Source organism: Oncorhynchus masou, chromosome 26 (genome assembly GCF_036934945.1).
Source record: "Oncorhynchus masou masou isolate Uvic2021 chromosome 26, UVic_Omas_1.1, whole genome shotgun sequence".
NCBI classification, from domain to species: Eukaryota; Metazoa; Chordata; class Actinopteri; order Salmoniformes; family Salmonidae; genus Oncorhynchus; species Oncorhynchus masou.
In genome coordinates, this window is record NC_088237.1 from 18,900,714 (window position 1) to 18,923,327 (window position 22,614).

Consider the following 22,614-nt stretch of genomic DNA (forward strand, 5'->3'; position numbering starts at 1 on the left):
CTACATGTGGCACATAAATTACGCACGAGCTTCGTGGACAATAATTCTATTTTCCAATGGCTATAACAACTCATCATTGAGATTTCTACACGTAACAAGCTTTGAGAAGAGCGGGTGGTATGGGTCCAAGCCTTAAAGAGATCAAAATTCAATCCCATTCTAAGAAAAGTATAAATGATGACGTTATTTGAATATGTGCCCAAAATCCTTAATGAATAATTTAGGATGAGGAGAAGGCAAATGCTGCCCCAGCTGTTTCCTGTTGAAAATGTCTGTGTAATGTAGATACATGTGAGGGATTTTCTCTCTAAATCCGTCTCCTGTTCGCTAAATCTCACTTCTCCAAAACGAGCCTGCGCAATGGAACAAAGTCGGAATATTGAGATGTGACATTGCCTGCATCTTATCCACTTTCTCACTGTTTTTAATGACTTCAAACAAGTTCATTTTTGCTGGGCTTTGTCGTGCGGAGACCCGTGGGGATGTCTAGCGGTCATTTCTTCCAGTGGCATTTATGTGATGTCTTCAAGGTAACTTTAAATAATTTCCTTTGACACCAGATTGTTACCTTACTTACAATTTGTGTTGTTGTTGTTGCAAGAACCAACCTGATTTATTTGCAGTATCAAAGCAAAAATGAATAAAGACCCATGTTTGATTATAGCAGATTATTTTAGTTCAGGGATTTAATGTACACATCGGTTTTATTATAGACTATTTCAAAATGTCTATCAGAACATGTCAGCAGGTAGATTTGCGTGCATTTTCTGTGAAAGCACGTTTGACTGTTTCCACATAGACATTATATGTAGCCTAGCTATAACATTTACTTTCATTTACTTTACGCAAATAAGGTTATTAGGCATGTCTGCGTGCATGAGTTAACACACTCGCGTGGATGTTTCAATGCGTTTCCAGCATGAGTTTCGACACGTTTGCGCATTGCGCGCCGACCGATTCCGTTTCCATGAATATAAACCACTAATGCTGCTGCATTAGTTACTGAACTTTCAAAGTAATTTCTGCTGACTCCGCATTTGGGTACCACATTGGATTGTAGGAAAACAAACAATAAGGAAGGGTTTAAGGCGCTATGTTGTAGGGGTTGTGATGTATATGAATCCTGTATATATTCTCTTTATTATGTAAATTTGTCCCGGTATGCTTCATCTGCTGGGTTTGGCGCGTGAACCGTTTTCCATCTCATGTTTGGATAGGCAAGATCCTTGGCTCTGTGGCTCCTGTCCTGAACGATCGTTTTTGGAGCTGAGAGAAAGCAAGGGCATCATTACATTATCTTAAAACTAAGCCTACTTAAAGAAGACTGCTTGGAAACAAACGATTTTAAAGATATATTATCGCATTGATTGATTTAAGCATTCGTTTTATGCATACCTCTCCCTCTCTGTGACTAATTCCTATGCAATTGTTCTTTATTATAACACCCCAAAAGTTTGATAATCGGGTTGTGAAACGTAACTGTCTGATGGCTGCAGGAATATTATCAGTGAAATAGCCTACAGACAAGACAATGATGTGTATGAGCTTCGAACCGGGAAAGCGCCCTCTCCTCTGGAAGCGGCTCGTGCAGTCACCGCTCCATACATCCTAATATGCTTGTAAGAATTAATAAACGTCAAGGACCATACGTGCGTAAATCGTGACCAAAACTCATAGACTGGTATTATTGTAGGCTCTTTTATTATAATGGTGTGATTGTGTTGGACGTCACGGTTCCATAGACACCTGTTCCTTCCCTTATTGTGAACCCATTAGAAAACCTAGCTATATATTTCGCAATTCTATAGTAAAAACTGATAATGACGAGGATGTTGAAATCACTGCCACCAAGTCATACTGACACTAATGAAATACGATATGGGCGGTGAGACTGACGATATTCTCTGCCTGCCATGCCCTACTAACTGTGCCCTTCTCCCCATTGAACGCAGAGTGCGATGTGCTGTGTCTCCTGTACCCACACCCTCTCACTGCTGCTGTGCGTCCTAACCCTGACTTCGGCGGCAACAGGGGCGGGGCCCGAGACCCTGTGTGGGGCGGAGTTGGTGGACACGCTGCAGTTTGTGTGTGGAGAGAGAGGCTTTTATTTCAGTAAGTGCACCTTTTATTTATTTATAAAGGATTGCTGCTGCTCCATTCTCCCAAAGCGCTAATGCGCAACCTCATAAATTAAACAGTATCAGATCTCTCTCATCTGGCCTTCCCTTTCTAATAACCATTCCCGCTGTCCTTTTCCGCACTCCTATTAAACATTTCAGCTGTAGACTTATCAGATTTGAAATAGTTGATGCTTATATGTATATTTTGTCTCTGTCCATGATTGTGATGGACTCCTGACTTAGACTAATGGAATATACAGAATCACATGATGCAATACCCTTGAAGCAGGAGTGAGGTTCTGGGGGTTGCTGAGAGGTAAATGAAGTGTAGAATGATATTAAACAGCTATATGTATATTATGCTCATTCAGATGGCTGCTGGGTCTATGGGGATGGGGTTTTAAGTGGAATTGAGGCTGACTATCTGTAAGAAGGAGGGAGAGACATAAATGTTGCAGTGAACTCTTTTTCCACCAGAAATGGGGAAAGCTACCCAAAGAAAACCATCCGCTAAGAATCCAGGACTTAAATCTCCTATTTTCCATTGGAGGCACAAAGGCCAGAACAAGATGCAATATATGGCAGTGCTGAGCTGTGTCAAGGTGTTGCGTTCTCCCACTCAGCAGTAGCCAGTGTTCCTATGACATGGACCCTGATCCTTCCCTCAGGGGACTACTTCTTCCCCTTAGAACCATGGACTCAGAAAGGTTGTGGTTTGGCTCATTAGTGCCATACACTGAATGAGGCTGACTTGAGGGTCCCTAACTGGCGTTGAGTGAAATCACTGCACACACAAGTGTCAAGTCTCTCTTTACCACCTCTCCAAGGCTCAACCATTATTGTGCACCATCCTTTTTGTATCTCTGACATTGACATATCAATACAGCTCAGAGATGTCAATCATCTTGAAAGAGGCTCTATACTCCAACTTAATTCAGACTTGTATTACATCATGGTAGTTTCTCAGTTAACTCACAACCATGTACTGTGGAATGCCACTTTGAAAGTTCTCTTGAGGTGGTGTTTTTTGGTGTTGTTGACGAGTTGTGACAGAGTTGAGAATGTTTGATTGCGTGATAACAATTATTCTGTGAACTTGATGAAATATTTCATATGTGTAAAGACTTTTGATGAGGTGTGAGACTGTCTGGGAGATTTGATGATGTGAGACTGTGAAAGGGGTTTATGTATTCTCTGAGTGTTTAATGGATTTCACATGGCCTATGGAATATAATCTTGAGTTGCCAGAACTTGCCACACTGCCATATCTTGTATTTGGAATATAACTGTATCTTCAACAAGATTATTCTATGATAATAAATTGATGAACCAAACAATGGACATAAACAGCAAATCATTCCAATCATGAACTCACAGACATCAGATAGACCTTATCTGGCTCTGGGAATTCAATCGGTCAAGGTTTGGAACTAAACTGCATCCATGTGACTATAGACTGTACTGTGCGTTCATTGAGCTGCAAAGTGCCCATCCATCAATGCCTTGTTCTCGTGTTAAAAAATGTTAATTGAGTCGAGGACATTTCAGGCACACTCCATCCTTTCTGGAAAGGAACAGTGAGGTATGTACAGCAGGTGGCTCACTGTGTGGACAGTATATCTCTCTCTCCTGCTGTCAGATGGAACCACAAGTATAACAATGAGTCTTTACGTGAGATATCTGGATAATCCATTTTCGGCTCTGTCGTCTTTTGCACTGGGAAGAGTGACAGCTCCTTGCGGTTGTCAGGTCTGGTCTGCTCCTGAGCTGAACTCCTCCCCTCCAGTCTGCTGCACCATATTGAACTTGGCAGCCACCGTAGTAATGATGTGTCCCCAACGTGTTGCAGTGACACTGGGCTTTCTGCGGGCTGAGACGCTGGGCCAATCCACCTTACCCACCATGTCACTGCTAAAGTAGCTGCACTTGCATTTCAAGACTTCATATTTCATTACCTTGACAGAAATGTGAAATACTACTCGGTGGAAAAATATTTTATTGAAACAAAATGTGGTCTAAAGAATAAAAACTAAATCCACAACCGTAGTCAGTTTTTCCAATTATTAGCCTGACCTAGAAATCCTCAGTTGTCTTAGTAATGCTTTAGCAGGCAAACTCCTCCCAGGTTGAGTGGAGTAGAGTGGATATACAGACATACTGTGAATCTGGTCTTCGTGGGGGCCTTTTGAACAGAATCTGGGTAACCCCAGTTTGCAAATAGGAACACTGGACGACAGGAAAATTGTGAGGAAAATCGGTAGGAACATTCTCTGATCAGTGGGGTACTGTAGATTCTCTGAAAGACATGAATCAACTCTTCCTGAGCTTTTATTGTAGATAACACCCACTTCCTGTAATGTACTCTGGATGGAGCTGGTTATTCTATTCTGAAGAATTTCCTCTCACAGTCTAAAAGTGAACCCCTACAATGCACCTACACTCCAGAGCTCTAGGATGTGGAAAAAATACAACTGACTAAAAATGAAAAAGGACTTCTATGGCACACCACACCACCTTTCTCTTAGTAACTCCATAAATACAATGTCATGGCATATACCAAGTCTCTAATGTGGATGATGCTGGGAGTATTCGTAAATGTATTAGTTATATACATTTGAATCAGAAGGAACCATGTCAGGGTCAGAGATAAACCTATTCAGCAAAAGGCACAGAGATTCAGCCACACAGGGCAATATACAAACCAGTCTTGTCCTTTTTGTCTCATAATGCCATGTCATAAGCCACTAGTTCAGAGAGAGTTGTACATGAGATACATTTATAGTCGGGATGAAAACAAATTCAGATTGGCACTGTGACATCGCCCTCCCAACAGCATGTAGTTTAAACAGAACGAGGAACAGAGGAGGGGAGTAAATTGCTTTTAAGCAGCCATTGATGAGCCATCCTATCCTTTCTCAGCCTTGTTTGTCTCTCTGTGTCTATTCTATTTGAAGCAGCTGGAGTAGGAGAGTGGAGAACGTGTAAACAGCACATCAGCCTCACTACCCACACAGCTAGGCCTTGTCCCGGAGCAGCAGGGGATTATGGGGGATTACAGGATGATCAGGATGCCCCCCTCCCCTCCACCTCCCCACCTCTCTAGTTTTATACACTGGACCTGAACACACACACACACTCAGCAGAAGGTACTCAGCACTAAAGAAAGAACGGTCTCCTGTGTGCACTTTGTCACTGTGAAAAGGTGTTGTTTTTCCATGGAGTGCTGAAATGAGAATGTTGACCCTCCTCACTGAATAACTACTCTGCATAACACAAATACTTATCATGAAAGCGACAGGATGGGGATGTTAGATTTGAGTTCTGTCAGTTTGGAGTCAAGACACAAAGGCTTGAGTTGAAATAAACCTGTTCTACTGGTGATGTTGGCCAGGCTTGACCATAAAGATATTGATATATATATACAGATATTGCACACATTGTGCCCACATTATTATAGCCTACAGTTTCATCTGAGGCCTCTACTTAGGGCTAAAACCGAAACTTAAACCCTGGTAAATGGTTCCGAGACTGTAAATAGCCAGAGCTAGCCAAGCTTGCTATGTCACATAATTTTGAACTGACTGACCCATCCAGTCTATCCCATCCCACGAGACCCTAACTCACTGAGTTAGGATCCTAAATGCTCTTACAAACTAGCTTTTAATTGCCTAAAAGCAGACATAACCTCAGTTGGAAATGTGAGGGAAATTTAGCTAGGCTATAAACTCTTTGTGGTACCAGTGATAAAGAGGTAGTTTCCAGGTCTATAGCAGCTTTCGTAGACCCCGACAAACCATAAACTCCCTGACACTCCACAGGCAGTGCGCTGCACCGGTTCCAAGAATTCACAGTTTTTTATTAACCACGGAGAGGCTGTAAAACTCAGATCCTTTCTGTGCCCACTCTGGAGGAGAGCCCTGTCTTTACAGCCTTACTCGTTTGAGGAATGTGAGCTATGTGCTGCAGTGTCTCCAGCATAGCTCTATCCAAGCAGCAGGATGGAGCAGTGAGTGGCCTGCCTCTTTGACTTTTGTCTTAGAAGTCGTTCAAATATACTGACCAAAAATAATCGTGTAAAGTGTTGGTCCGAAGGTTTCATGAACTGTATTAAAAGATCACAGAAAATGTCCATAAGCACAAAAATATGACAGGTGTGGCATATCAGGAAGCTGATTAAACAGCATGATCATTACAAAGGTTCACCTTGTGCTGGAGACAATAAAAGGCCACTCTGAAATTTGCAGTTTTGTCACACGAGACAATGCCAGAGATGTCTCAAGTTGAGGAAGCATGCAATTGGCATGCCGGAATGTCCATCAGAGCTGTTGCCAGATAATTGAATGTTAATATTTCTACCATAAGACGCCTAACCATGCCAGTCCAGGACCTTCTTCCCCTGCGGGATTCTCTAAGACCAGCCACCCGGACAGCTGATAAAACTGAGGAGTATTTCTGTCTAATATATCCTTTTTGGGGGGGAAAACTCATTCTTATTGGCCGAGACCCTGCCCAGTCATGAAATCCTTAGATTAGATCCTAATGAATTCATTTCAATTGACTGATTTCCTTATATGAACTGTAATTCAGTAAAATCGTTGAAATTGTTGCATGTTGCGTTTATATTTTTACTTCGGAAAGTGTTAAGACCTCTTGACTTGTTCTACTTATTTTTTTTAAATCATCATCAATCTACACACAATATACCCCATAATGACAAAGCAAAAACTGTTTTTTAGAGATGTTTGCAAATTTATTACAAATAAAAAACTGAAATATCCTATTTAGCTTTGGTGAAGCACCTTGGCAGCGATTACAGCCTTGAGTCTTCTTGGGTATGACGCTACAAGGTTGGCACACCTGTATTTGGGGAGTTTCTCCCATTCTTCTCTGCAGATCCTCTCAAGCTCTGTCAGGTTGGATGGGGAGCGTTGCTGCACAGCTATTTTCAGGTTTCCAGAGATGTTTGATCGGGCTCAATCCGGACTCTGGCTGGGCCACTCAAGGACATTCAGAGACTTGTCCTGAAGCCACTCCTGCGTTGTCTTGGCTGTGTGCTTATGGTCGTTGTCCTGTAGGAAGGTGAACCTTCAACCCAGTCTGAGGTCCTGAGCGCTCTGGAGCAGGTTTTAATCAAGGATCTCTGATTATCTTTCCCTCGATCCTGATTAGTCTCCCAGTCCCTGCTGCTGAAAAACATCCCCACTGCATGATGCTGCCACCACCATGCTTCACCTTAGGCATTGTGCCAGGTTTCCTCCAGATGTGACTCTTGGCATTCAGGCCAAAGAGTTCAATCTTGGTTTTATCAGACCAGAGAATCTTATTTCTCATCGTCTGAGAGTCCTTTAGGTGTCTTTTGGCAAACTCCAAGCGGGCTGTTTGTCATGTGCCTTTTACTGAGGAGTTGCTTGCATCTGGCCACTCAACCATGAAGGCCTGTTGGTGGAGTGCTGCAGAGATGGTTGTCCTTCTGGAAGGTTCTCCCATCTCTCAGCGGAACTCTGGTGGTTACAAACTTCTTCCATTTAAGAATGATGGTGGTCAATGTGTTCTTGTGGACCTTCAATGCTGCAGAAATGTTTTGGTACCATTCCCTAAATCTGTGCCTCAACACAATCCTGTCTCAGAGCTCTACGAACAATATCTTCGACCTCATGACTTGGTTTTTGCTCTGATATGCACTGTCAACTGTGAGACCTTATATAGACAGGTGCGTGCCTTTCCAAATCATGTCCAATCAATTGAATTTACCACAGATGGACTCCAATCAAGTTGTAGAAACATCTCAAGGATGATAAATGGAAACAGGATGTACCTGAGCTCAATTTTGAGTTTCATAGCAAAGGATCTGTATTCTTATGTAATACATTTCAAAAAAACTATTTTCAAATCAAAATATATTTGTCACATGCGCCAAATACAACAACCTTACAGTGAAATGCTTCCTTATAAGCCCGAACCAACAGTGTAATTTGTAAGTAAAAAATAGGTATTATGTAAACAATAGATAAGTAAAGAAATAAAATGTAAAAAAAAACATTAAAATGACAGTGAAAACAACAGTAGCAAGACTATATACAGGTACAGAGTCACTGTGCGGGGGCACAGGTTAGTCAGGCTAATTGAGATAATATGTACATGTAGGTATAGTGAAAGTGACTATGCATAGATGATAAACAGAGAGTAGCAGCAGCGTAAAAGAGGGGTTGGTGGGTGGGGGTGGCGAGACACACTGCAAATAATCCGGGTAGCCAATGTGTGGGGGCACAGGTTAGTCGGTCTAATTGAGGTAATATGTACATGAATGTATAGTTGAAGGGACTATGCATAGATGATTAACAGAGAGTAGCAGCAGCGTAAAAAGGTGGGGGGGGGCAGGACACAATGCAAATAGTCAATTTCATTACCTGTTCAGGAGACTTATGGCTTGGGCGTAGAAGCTGTTGAGAAGCCTTTGATCCTAGACTTGGCACTCCGGTAGCACTTGCCATGCGGTAGCAGAGAGAACAGACTATGACTGGGGTGGCTGGGTCTTTGACAATTTTTAGGGCCTTCCTCTGAAACCGTCTGGTGTAGTGGTCCTGGATGGCAGGCAGCTTAGCCTCAGTGATGTATTGGGCCGTACGTACTACCCTCTGAAGTGCCTTGCGGTCAGAGGCCGAGCAGATGCCATACCAGGCAGTGATGCAACCAGTCAGAATGCTCTCGATGTTGCAGCTGTAGAAACTTTTGAGGATCTGAGGACCCATGACAAATCTTTTCAGTCTCCTGAGGGGGAATAGGTTTTGTCGTGCCCTCTTCACAACTGTCTTGGTGTGTTTGGACCAATCTAGTTTGTTGGTGATGTGGATACCAAGTAACTTGAAGCTCTCAACCTGCTCCACTGCAGCCCCGTCGATGAGAATGGGGACGTGCTCGGTGCTCCTTTTCCTGTAGTCCACAATCATCTCCTTGGTCTTGATTACGTTGAGGATAGGTTGTTATTCTGGCACCACCTGGCCAGGGCTCTGACTTCTACCCTATTGGCTGTCTTGTCGTTGTCGGTGTTCAGGCCTACCACTGTTGTGTCGTCCACAAACTTAATGATGGTGTTGGAGTCATGGCTGGCCATGCAGTCATGGGTGAACAGGGAGTACAGGAGGGGGCTGAGCAGGTACCCCTGAGTGGCTCCAGTGTTGAGGATCAGAGTGGCAGATGTGTTGCTACCTACCCTCACCACCTGGGGGCGGCCCGTCAGGAAGTCCAGGATCCAGTTGCAGAGGGAGGTGTTTAGTCCCAGGATCCTTAGCTTAGTGATGAGCTTTGAGGGCACTATGGTGTTGAACGCTGAGCTGTAGTCAATGAATAGCATTCTCACATAGGTGTTCCTTTTGTCCAGGTGTGAAAGGACAGTGTGGAGTGTAATAGAGATTGCATCATCTGTGGATATGTTTGAGCGGTATGCAAATTGGAGTGGGTCTAGGGTTTCTGGGATAATGGTGTTAATGTGGGCCAATACCAGCCTTTCAAAGCACTTTATGGCTATGGACATGAGTGCTATGGGTCTGTAGTCATTTAGGCAGGTTACCTTAGTGCTATTGGGCACAGGGACTATGGTGGTCTGCTTGAAGCATGTTGGTATTACAGACTCAATCAGGGACATGTTGAAAATGTCAGTGAAGACACCTGCCAGTTGGTCAGCACATGCCCGGAGCACACGTCCTGTTAATCCGTCAGGCCCGGCGGCCATGTGAATGTTGACCTGTTTAAAGGTCTTACTCATGTCGGTCCTGTAGTTTAGCATCTGCTTCATCTGACCACTTTTTTTTATAGGCCGAGCCATTGTTGCTTCCTGCTTTAATTTTAGCTTGTAAGCAGGAATAAGGAGGATATAATTAAGGTTGCTTTGTCATTATGGGGTATTGTGTGTAAATTGATGAGGATTTTTATTAATTTAATCCATTTTAGAATAAGGCTGTAACGTAACAAAATGTGGATAAGGGGAAGGGGTCTGAATACTTCACGAATGCACTGCACATGACAAATAAAATATAATAGTAACTTGAGCATGATCATGAGCACAATAGTGGTAGTTAAAAAAGTATGGCTTATATTTGCACCCATGCTTCTCTGCTGTTATGGCACTACTGCCAAAATGCCAATGCTGCTTGACCAAAAGGTCCCTCTAGCTTGTGTGCTGCTCAGTCAGGTTGACCTAAACAGGCTGCCTTGCTCTTCAGCTAAGACATTGTCGACTGACCTGACAAAGATCGCAGTGGGATCAAAACATTGTCTTGTGTGCATCTTAATAAACCACTGGGGAGCATTACAGAGTTGTAGACATTCCTTCTTTCAAGTCATGATGGAGCCTCTCTCTACGCAGCCAAACAATTGTTATGCAGCACTTAGATCTCAGTTGAATCTATTCACCCTCATTCACCCTACAAAAAGGGGGGAAATGGGCCCTCCTTCCATCCAATAGATGTGTGCAACAACACACAACACCAAAACAAAACTGCACCCTAATCTGTTGTGGGTGTCTGTCTACGACAGTGACACAAACAGAAGATGTGGAGCCTACCACTAATCTGCCATGCCTTGAATGGCTGCAACCAAACTCCAAAACAATAACCTTTACCAATCACCACGGATCCCCCTTCTCAAACAGACTGTTTCTCACACCATCCACCGGGCTGGATGTCCACACCATACGGCAGGCAGGAGAAGGTGGTTTGTCTGAGTTTGTTTACAACAACAGCACACAGGACACCAACTCTTTGTTCACGGCGGATTACCGTCAGTGAGCCCTTGAAACGTGGCACTTAAAACCTTCCAAAACCTATTCCACCTGATTACTGATGCTTTCTGCTTTTTAAAACCAGCTACAGCTGATTCTTCTTCATGTTAAAATCTGCATCCGGATGATTTTTCTCCTCTCCAGCTGTTTGTTCAGAAGGTTACAGGTTATTTTGAGAATAATAGCGGATGTTCATTTGGAGGCCTTTATTGGGAGGGATTGGAAAACAGGGCCAGCACAATCAACTCCTGGCTCACAATACAACCTGTCTGATTGAATAATCATAAACTCGGCCTCGCAAGAAGGTTTCCCTCGTCATGAAAATTCCTTGTTACACGTCAGCAACAATGGTTAAGTGACAATTTATCATGGTTTATTCTGGCTTAATTACAACATGCCATTCAGTAAACATTACATTAAAGATGCACTCCGTGATCTTAAGCACAACAAATTGCATGAATTGGATTTGTAACATATCAAACAAATTGAGAAATTCGGATGATATCATATGAATTGCAAAATTCGTAACATATCAAACAAAATGGATGACATAGTAAAACATTTTTTTAAATGTATTGTCACATACACTGGATAGGTTTAGTGAAATGTGTTGTTTTACAGGGTCAGCCATAGTAGCATGGCGCACCTGGAGCAAATTAGGTTTAAGTGCCTTGCTCAAGGGCACAGATAGATTTTTTACCTTGTCGACTCAGGTATTCAAACCAGCGACCTTTCGGTTACTGGTCAAAGTACTCTAGCCGATAGGCTACCTGCCGCCCTACACAATTGAATGACGTAGTGCACAAAAAACAGGGACCGGTTTTGGCTCGTGAGCGCCACTTTCAAAACTACTGGCTGAAATTATACAAAAGTCAGAGAGTGCATCTTTAAGTGGGCCCAGCTACCGACACAAAGAGGGATGAAGTTATGAAAATCCCCAAATAGTCTTCAAACAATGAGACCTGCTACCTTTCATTCTCAAGGTCAAAACTGGTGTATTGCACATGCAGTTCTCATTGTAAGGAGGCTATAACATGGCCTGATTACCTTTAGCCTACATTGTGTTGGTCAAATCCTAAAAGCAATGATTGACCTTGTTGATCTGGACATAGACCTTGGGTGAGAACTATCTCTTTCTCCTTGCCTGCGGAATCAACTATTCTTGCTGTCCACTGCAGCACCTTCAACCTTTTAGCCAGTATAGAACCCTCTCACCTTCAACCGTTTAGCCAGTATAGAATCCTCTCACCTTCAACTTTTTAGCCAGTATAGAACCCTCTCACCTTCAACCTTTTAGCCAGTATAGAACCCTCTCACCTTCAACCTTTTAGCCAGTATAGAACCCTCTCACCTTCAACCGTTTAGCCAGTATAGAACCCTCTCACCTTCAACCTTTTAGCCAGTATAGAACCCTCTCACCTTCAACCGTTTAGCCAGTATAGAACCCTCTCACCTTCAACCTTTTAGCCAATATAGAACCCTCTCACCTTCAACCGTTTAGCCAGTATAGAACCCTCTCACCTTCAACCTTTTAAGCCAGTATAGAACCCTCTCACCTTCAACCTTTTAGCCAGTATAGAACCCTCTCACCTTCACCTTTTAGCCGGTATGGAACCCTCTCACCTTAAGCCAGTATAGAACCCTCTCACCTTCAACCTTTTAGCCAGTATAGAACCCTCTCACCTTCAACCTTTAAGCCAGTATAGAACCCTATCAACTTCAACCTTTTAGCCAGTATAGAATCCTCTCACCTTCAACCTTTTAGCCGGTATGGAACCCTCTCACCTTCAACCGTTTAGCCAGTATAGAACCCTCTCACCTTCAACTATCCATGAACACACACTGTATTTCATCATCTGACTTGAGATCAGTGTTCTCTCACACACAGTACAACTACCTCCATAATCTTTCTTCACACTGTACCCAGGGTCCTGACTGGGAACTGTGGAGAGATGCATCTGTTTCTGAATTGGAGCACCTCTCTGTCCAAAACAACATTGTCAAGATAAGGAAGGCATAGAGCAGAAGTTAATGCACTTTGTCAGCACTGGCAGGCTCCCAGGCCAAGAGCTATTAACTCTGAAAGGGAAAGGCATTTCCTCCTTGTAAATGCCATATTACATTATTATTATTTCATTTGGTAACAGGGAAAAGCCTATCAAGGCTATATTGCCTGAGGTGAGCGGGGAATTGTAAATGGAGAGTGGGATATTTTTTAACGGCCACTGAAAGAAAGTGGGTTTGGAGAGAGGGAGTCAAAAGCTGTTGGCATTCAGGTGTCAAAGCAACTCCTAACTTCCTCCTCCCTTCCACTCACATCACTGTAGAAGGTAACTTGGGTTCTCAGAGAAGTGCTCAGATTCCGATTCATACTGAAGAGCACCAGACTTCCAGGTGAGCCTCTCTGGCTTTGCACCACAGGAGGCTGGTGAGGGTTGAACGACTAATAATAATGGCTGGAATGGAGTGAATGGACTGATATCGAACACATGGAAACCATGTGTGTGATGTGTTTGAAACCATTTCATTTATTCTCTTCCTGCCATTACTATGACCCCCCCCCCACACACACACACACAATTTAGGTGCCACCAACTGCCTATCTTTTGCACGTATGGGAACTATGAGTCTAGTCGTGTCTCAGGAAAGCCATATCGTTGTTAGGGAACAACAGCATGGCTGCATTGTATCAGCATCCACAGTATCCAGAGTTCAACTGGCTCTGATATTGTCAGCAATAAAGGGCTGCTGGGTTGCCAGGTGAAAATGTGAATGAAACGACCAACCAGGCTGCCAGAGGGTGTGACTTAGGCCTGGGCCTGCTTTCTCAGCAGGCTGATGGGCCCCGAGGGGTTGAGGTTTGGCCTAATGGGTCTAAAACGTCAGAACGTGATATTCTCAATGTTACGGTGACCGTGACCTTTTTTACTGCCGCACGGCTGCCAAAAAGAGTCCGCACAGTGCAATGCGATACCCTGTACATTTTGCAGTGAAGGAATCAATGTCATTACCGCTGTCCATATATCAGAATAATCAAGTCCACAACCTGGCCGTTAGCACTCAGCTATTACAGGGCCCAGGTCCTGGCGCACAGCCACAAATGATTACAGCATTTTTGGATTCATTCAGCTCACATATATAAGACCTTCCAGGACATCTGCACTAAAGGAGTTGGTCCATATCCAAGACTGTAATGGGTTATGTTGTATATGATTCCATTGGCTCTTTTAAAGCACCTGTGGTTGACCTAACACACCCGTGACACAACACTTAACATGCCTATGACCTCTACTTTTACCTCAATGTTTAACTTCGACCTATAACATGAAGACAAACATACATGGAAGTCCAACATGTATAATCATAAACAACAAGCTGTCTTCAGTTATCTTTTTTATTTACTTACAGAACAAACTGGAACAACAGCTATCCTTGCTCTTTACATGCTCTCTGCATGCTCTTTGCATGCTCTCTACATGCTCTCTGCATGATTTTTGCATGCTCTCTACATGCTCTCTGCATGCTCTTTACATGCTCTTTATGTCTTCACGTGTAGTAACACAAATTCTTTTTTCTGTCTCTCCAGGTAAACCAACGGGGTATGGCCCCAGTTCACGGCGGTCACATAACCGTGGTATTGTGGACGAGTGCTGCTTCCAGAGTTGCGAGCTGCGGCGGCTCGAAATGTACTGTGCCCCTGTCAAGTCTGGCAAGGCGGCTCGCTCTGTGCGCGCACAGCGCCACACAGACATGCCAAGAACACCCAAGGTTAGTACTGCAGTGCAAAACGTGGACCGAGGCACAGAGCGTAGGACAGCACAGCACCCAGACAAGACAAAACCCAAGAAGGTGAGCACAGCACCAAACAGATATACATTATAAGAGCATACACAGTTGACATCAGTGAAACAGAATGGACATAGATATTGTTTTTCCCCTCATTAATCTACACACAATACCCCAAAATTAAATATGAAACGAAGAATATCACATTTACATAAGTATTCAGACCCTTTACTCAGTACTTCTGAGTAAGCACCTTCTGAGTAAACTTCGTCGAAGCACCTTTGGCGGCGATTACAGCCACGTGTCTTCTTGAGTATGACGCTACAAGGTTGGCACACCTGTATTTGGGGAGTTTCTCCCATTCTTCTCTGCAGATCCTCTCAAGCTCTGTCAGGTTGGATGGGGAGCGTTGATGCACAGTTATTTTCAGGTCTCTTCAGAAATGTTCAATTGGGTTCAAGTCTGGTCTCTGGCTGGGCCACTCAAGGACATTCAGAGACTTGTCCCAAAGCCACTCCTGTGTTGTATTGGCTGTGTGCTTAGGATCATTGTCCTGTTGGAAGATGAACCTTCACCCCAGTCTGAAGTCCTGAGCGCTCTGTAGCAGGTTTTCATCGATCTCTCTGTACTTTGTTCCGTTCATCTTTGCCTCGATCCTGTCTAGTCTCCCAGTCCATGCCGCTGAAAAAAATCCCCACAGCATGATGCTGCCACCACCATGCTTCACCATAGGGTTGGTGCCAGATTTCCTCCAGGTGTGACGCTTGGCATTCAGGCCAAAGAGTTCAATCTTAGTTTCATCAGACCAATCATTTATCTCATGATCTGAGAGTCTTTAGGTACATTTTGGCAAACTCCAAGATGGCTGTAATGTGCCTTTTACTGAGGAGTGGCCTCCATCTGGCCACTATACCATAAAGGCCTGATTGTTGGAGTGCTGCAGAAATAGTTGTCCTTCTGGAAGGTTCTCCCATCTCCACAGAGGAACTCTAGAGCTCTGTCAGAGTGACCATCATGTTCTTGATCACCTCCCTGACCAAGGCCCTTCTCCCCCTATGGCTCAGTTTGGCCTGGCGGCCAGCTTTAACAAGAGTCTTGCTGGTTCCAATCTTCTTCCATTTAAGAATGATGGAGGCCACTGTGTTCTTATTTAAATTATTTTTATTTAACTAGGCAGGTCAGTTAAGAACAAATACTTATTTTACACTGACGGCCTACCCTGGCCAAACCCTCCCCTAACCCAGACGACGCTGGGTCAATTGTGTGCCGCCCTATGGGACTCTCGATCATGGTCAATTGTGAAACAGCCTGGGACCGAACCAGGGTCTGGAGTGACACCTCTAGCACTGAGATGCAGTGCCTTAGACCGCTGTGCCACTCGGGAGCTGCAGACATTTTTTGGTACCCTTCCCCAGATCTGTGCCTCAACACAACCCTGTCTCGGAGCTCTACGGACAATTCCTTTGACCTCATGGCTTGGTTTTTGCTCTGACATGCAGTGTCAACTGTGGGACCTTATATAGACAGGTGTGTGCCTTTCCAAATCATGGCCAATCAATTGAATTTACCACAGGTGGACTCCAATCAAGTTGTAGAAACATCTCAAGGATAGTCAATGGAAACAGGATGCACCTGAGTCTCATAGCAAAGGGTCTGAATAGGTATTTCTGTTTTTAATTTTGGATAAATTTGCAAACATTTCTAAAAGGCTGTCTTTGCTTCGTCATTAAGGGGTATTGTGTGTAGATTGCCGAGGACATTTTTTGATTTAATACATTTTAAAATAAGATTGTAACGTAACAAAATTTGGGAAAAGTCAAGGTGTCTGAATGATTTCCGAAGACACTGTGTGTCAGGCTTTTTCCAGAGCATGTACTCCAAATTAAGACATTAAGGCGAAGGCTTGATGAGGACAGAAAACACCAATAACTGACTTTTACCCCTTAGAGAGTGGCTAACTGTTCCATTGTGGACAATAAACTACCATAGTGGAAAGCAAATGTGTCATATCTGAACGGTTTTATTATTTTTCCTGACAGAAACCTTTATCTGGGAATAGTCACACATCTTGCAAGGTAGGCTGTTTGTCCTTCACTATTGCAGTGGTACTTTCCTACTATAACTACACAGAATAAAAATATAAACGCAGCATGCAACAATTTCTAAGACTTTACTCAAGAGTTAAAATTCATATAAGGAAATAAGTCCATTTAAATAAATTAATTATGCCCTAATCATATGACTGGGAATATAGATATCCTAAAGAAAAGGTAGGGGTGTGGATCAGAAAGCCAGTCAGTATCTGATGTGACCGACATTTGCCTCACACAGCGCGACACATCTCCTTCTCATAGAGTTGTTCAAGCTGTGTATAGTGGCCTGTGGAATGTTGTCCCACTCCTCTTCAATGGCTGTGTGATGTTGCTGGATATTGGTGTGAACTGGAACATGCTGTGGTACACGTCAATCCAAAGCATACCAAACATGCTCAATGGGTGACATGTCTTGTGAGTTTGCAGGCCATGGAAGAACTGGGACATTTTCAGCTTCCAGGAATTGTGTAGATCCTTGCGTCATGGGGCCATAGATTTTCATGCTGAAACATGAGGTCATGGCGGCAGATGAATGGCACAACAACGGGCCTCAGGATCTCGTCATGGTATCTCTATGCAAATTGCCATCAATAAAAGAGAATTGTGTCCATAGCTTATGCCTGCCCATACCATAACTCCACCGCCACCATGGGGCACTCTGTTCACAACTTTTACATCAGCACAAACCGCCCACCCACACATCGCCATACACACTGTCTGCCATCTGCCCAGTACAGTTGAAACCGGGATTCATCTGTGAAGTGCGCACTTCTCCAGCCAATGGCCATCGAAGGTGATCATTTGACCACTGAGGTCGGTTACGATGCCAAACTGCAGCCAGGTCAAGACCCTGGTGAGGACAAAGAGCATGCAGATGAGCTTCCCTGAGATGATTTCTGACAGTTGTGCAGAAATGATTTGGTTGTGCAAACCCACAGTTTCATCAGCTGACCGGGTGGCCACAGGTGAAGAAGCCCAATATGGATGTCCTGGGCTGGCGTGGTTATACGTGGTCTGCGGTTGTGAGGCAGGTTGGACATACTGCCAAGTTCTCTAAAGTGAAAGAATTTGAGAAATTAACATTCAATTCTCTGGCAACAGCTCTGGTGAACATTCCTGCAGTCAGCATGCCAATTGCATGCTGCCTCAAAACTTAAGACATCTGTAGCATTGGGTTGTGTGACAAAACTGCACATTTTAGAGTTGCCTTTTATTGTCCCCAGCATAAGGTGTACCTGTGTAATGATCATGCTGTTTAATCAGCGTCTTGATATGCTACACCTGTCAGGTGGATGGATTATCTTGGCAAAGGAGAAATGATCACTGACAGGGAAGTAAACACATTTGTGGACCAAATGTGAGAGAAATAAGCTTTTTGTGCATATGGAAAATGTCTGGGATTTTTATTTCAGCTCATGACCAACACTTTACATGTTGCGTTTATATTTTTGTTCAGTGTAGAATATAGCATGCCATGATATATATGACTCCTTGGACAGGTTACAGCAGAATACAGTCAGTCAGTGAGAGGGAAGGAAATACAAGCACAGAATTTAATTAGTAGTCAAGCCCAGTCCAACCAAAGTAGTCAACCCAACCAGAAGAAATGTTTCTTTGCTCTCCCTTAGTTTCCCAATTCCACCTGTGTGTCCATGTCGTCCTTTTAAGCTTGGACTTGGTGCATTTTACAACTCTTCTCTTAAAAAAGAAAGCCATTAGCGAAGGGGCGGAGGGCTAAGTGGTTTTTGTGGTAGACCCATGGGCACTCTCTCTCCGAGACAGATTCTACTTTCATACTGTACATTTTGTGCTGAAACCCTGGTCCTCAGATTGCAACAGATTTGTGGCATGCTAGTTACAGAGGGTAATGGCATGCATGTAATCACATTGATTTATTCATGTGCAGAGGGACAGTGTGTTGAATGTCAGTGCCGCTCTGGTGGCTTGTGGTTTGAATATGACCTATCAGCTCTAGTAGGGAGGATACTCGATACTGTACTGTTTGTGGCTCTTTCACTATAGCAAAAGGTTATGAAATCATCATCCATTAATTGTACAGCTGTGTTGTTCTAGACACAGGCACTGGGTTTTGACCCAAAGCTGTTTTTTCCCCCACTCTCCTAATCCACTTATCTAATGTTTCTCCTCCTTAAAATCTGTTCCCCCTCCACCCTTTTCAGGAGGTACATCAGAAGAACTCAAGTCGAGGAAACACAGGGGGAAGGAACTACCGAATGTAGAAGACAGAAGCTAACGGACAGGCGGACAGGGATGAGAGAAGGGTGGGCCCATACCTGGTGCCCCTGTGGAATGGTTCACTGTAAAACAACAAAAGGTGGATAATGGTACAATGCTAATGGTAATAAGCTTTGTGTGTAATGTCTCTAGCTGAGAGTTGAAGTGCTGGGGTTAAATGAGAGGTATTTTTATTATTTTATACACTGCACCATTTCATATTGGAAGGAATTATATTCCATGTCAAACCAATGTAACAGACTAGTTTAGCTGCTTACACATCAAAGAGCTTCTTCGTCTTATACCTCCATGTGTGAGCTGAGCTATAGTGTCCCTGGTGGCCTCTGATAGGCTCTGTGTTACATACAGCCAATAGGAGGGCGGCCAGCAGACACGTTTTACCTGTCTGTCTATGGGAGCCAATGGTTCATCCTCTTTACCTGAACTCTGAAAGAGTTTAAGCTTTACACTGAGAGGTTGGGCCATGCAAAGTAGTCGGGCTATTGGATAAGTAATCCCCCCATTCTCATCTAACAACCACTGCTTTCATAATATATTAGAACCTCAAGAGAATGTTATTTCAGCTTCAGTCAGTTCTGGCCAAAATATAATTTCACAGTTGTCACGTGTTTCATTAAGGCTATTTATTTACTATTGACTGCTTCAACAGACAATAAGCGTATTACATGCAACCATAACATAAGAACCAGGCTTTGAGGCAACAATATGACCAGAGACCTATTCTGATGATACAATCTTCTTGTACTGCTAAGCCATTCTAGTGAAACTGACAGTAACTATTATATCCTGTACTGTAAACAGAAAGTACTGAGGAGATTCAATTTATATTTAATTTGTAAAGACTCACAGTAGATTCTCTGGGTCTAATATCTGGTCTGATTAAAAATGGATTCTAATGCAGAGGACAGGACAGAGGGGCGCTAAAAATAGCCAGCTACAGGAAGACGATTAATGATTGATTTCACTTGGCCTGCATTCTTTTATTTTGTCAGCTTAGGGAGGGACCTTTGCTTCTTCTGTATGAACATGGACTGCATGGATTTTTCATTACAAAAGGCTATATAATGAACTGCAACACATATAGTTCACTCAAGTGAATGATATGCAACTCAAATACTGTTAGAAACACACACCTACAAACAGGGCTGCAGTTTAAAAATGCTGTGCACACACACACACACACAGTCCGTTTTGTAGCTCAGCCACTCAGAGCTCTGCTACTGTGAGCAAGGTTCACACACTGGTTCCATCAGACCATGTTCTGAGAATTCCTGTGTTTGCGTCAGGATTACAGAGAGTAATGGCTGTTTGCACAATCTGGATGCCTGACAGTCAATGTACCATTTCAACAACCTGACAACCCATCACATCTCTTCCTCCTCTGTCAGTGTATAATCAACCAATACTCCCATTTATGTTATCCTATGCATTCTTCTACTATCATTGTACATGATGGTATCATATAGCAAAACCGTATTAAGAAAATCCTATCCACTGTATAATGGTGCTATTTTGTAGTTTGTTACTTGCAACGGTGGGCTAAAACAGGAAGAGAAAGAGAGATGGCAAAGCTTATCGTTGGAGGTCGTCCCTTTTGCACAGCCTTGTGGCCACCATTTTATTAATAGTGTTTTTATTTGTAAGCAATTTCAATAAGGTAGTAGTATAAGCGAGCAAATGTCTTTGTGTGAAATCTGTGAATGCATGGAAAAAAAGTATCATGTTGTGGATCCCAAGAAGGCAAAACGCTATTTTTTCTACTGTTTTTAAATTATTGTTACTCAATATAGATCCCTATGCCAAATAACTTGACAAAAAGCACTGTGAACTGTGATCCTTCAATAATATTAAGGTGTTAAAAGTCATAGTGTACTTTTGTTTGTCCTGAACGAAATGTTATGTGAACGCACCATGATCAGAAAGCCAAGGCATTGACGCTTACGAATATGTATGATTGAGGTTGAACGATTTGTTTTGTAAAACCATGCCCATGTGTTAAAGAGCTTAAGTGACACAGCGAATCAGATCTGGTTCTCAGCTCCCCACAAAGTAAGACATGTTTTATTTATTACAACCTTTTACAATTTTGGGCTGTTGATGCATTCGGACATCAATAAAAATGGGATAGAAATGATCAGAAGAAGTATTAAAATGACGGTCTGACCTAAAGTATTAATGTGGTACTTATATCCTTACATCTATCAGCAACCCACAGCTGTAATCATCAACACATACAATACAATGTAGTTGTTGTGTAGTGGTTAAGATTAGGACTCCATCTTGTCCGTTCAGATATGGCTACGGACGATATTGTCAGGTGAATTGAAAGCCAGGTTGACCTCTATGGCTGCATACCATTTGACCCTCCGTGAGATGCATGTATGTGGTTTTAAAACAAGGTTGTTGAGTTCCTATTATCAGCACGATTGTCCTTCAGTACCATATCACCAGACTGATACCAAAGATCTCAGCTAAATTAAGACACAATCTAATTCAACTTGCATTGTCAGATTTGTATTTAATGAAAGACCGTATAGATAAACTGACAACTGTCAATCATAAGCTATCACATTTGATTGATGTCTCCATCCATCTGATCAGCTGTTCAGCTATGCTAATGCCGCTTGAGTAATACAAGTGTAGGTTTCATTCATCCCCTGAGGCATACGCTGGTCAGACTGACCCCAGTTCAGCTTCGGCTGTCCATAGGAGAACTCTTTTGGATTCCAGGTTGAACCCTTTTGGGTTCCAGGTAGAACCCTTAGTGGAAAGGGTTTTTCGTAGAACCAAAAGGGTTCTACCTGGAACCAAAAAGGGTTCTTCATCGGGTTCTCCTATGGAGACAGCCGAAGAACTCTTTTAGGTTCTAGATAGCAACTTTTTTTCTAAGAGTGTAGTTCTCCCTGAAACAAACCTGAAGATGGAAGTTTACCATGTGGGACTTTGTGGGACTGTCAATATGCAGGCATAAAGGATAATAATGGTGGCCTCTTGAGGGGCAGCAACAGAGTAAAGCTATGAGCATGATAGAATCTAGATATGTAATCCAGTTATTTGACTCCCAAAACACTATTTTGACTGATTCTTTGTCACCATTTATCTCACAATTAGCAGTTACAATGTCACAAACATGAATGAAAACTGTATTTTGAATTACATATAGGAAAACTCTATCAAGCGCTCTGGAATAGGAAAACATTTGAATTGATTGCCATGGGATTCCAAAACTCACCATCATCTAAGAAACTGTTTAATTACAGTGCTGTTATTTCTGGTGCTCGATTGCCTTCTGTAGAAAATGTTTAAATACTGACAGATTGTTCACCATTCCTGCTGAATAAACCACTTGTCAACATTATGACAACGTCTGGGCACTTATTCCATACCATTTTTCATGCTCGTGTCAGAATGTTCTGCAGGCACGTTTGAGAAACCTTTGAATATCATCCATTAATAAAATAACGAAGATGTTTTTACCACTTTTGCTTGGCAACCAAACATAAGAAGAAAAACAAACAGCCAGGTGAACAGTTTTCTTTCTTGTATCAGTATTTGGAGTGTAATTGATCACCATGTCCCACTC

General features: G+C 42.9%; 1 protein-coding gene across 1 annotated transcript; it reads left to right on the forward strand.

The window, feature by feature from the left end:
* The first annotated feature begins 267 nt into the window (after positions 1-267).
* LOC135514959 (insulin-like growth factor I) lies at positions 268-22,389 on the forward strand. The gene is made up of 5 exons (XM_064938714.1): positions 268-530; positions 1,953-2,112; positions 14,483-14,745; positions 16,722-16,757; positions 18,956-22,389. The coding sequence occupies exons 1-5, from the start codon at positions 483-485 to the stop codon at positions 19,013-19,015; spliced, it is 567 nt and encodes a 188-aa protein (XP_064794786.1). The 5' UTR covers positions 268-482; the 3' UTR covers positions 19,016-22,389.
* Positions 22,390-22,614: the final 225 nt, after the last annotated feature.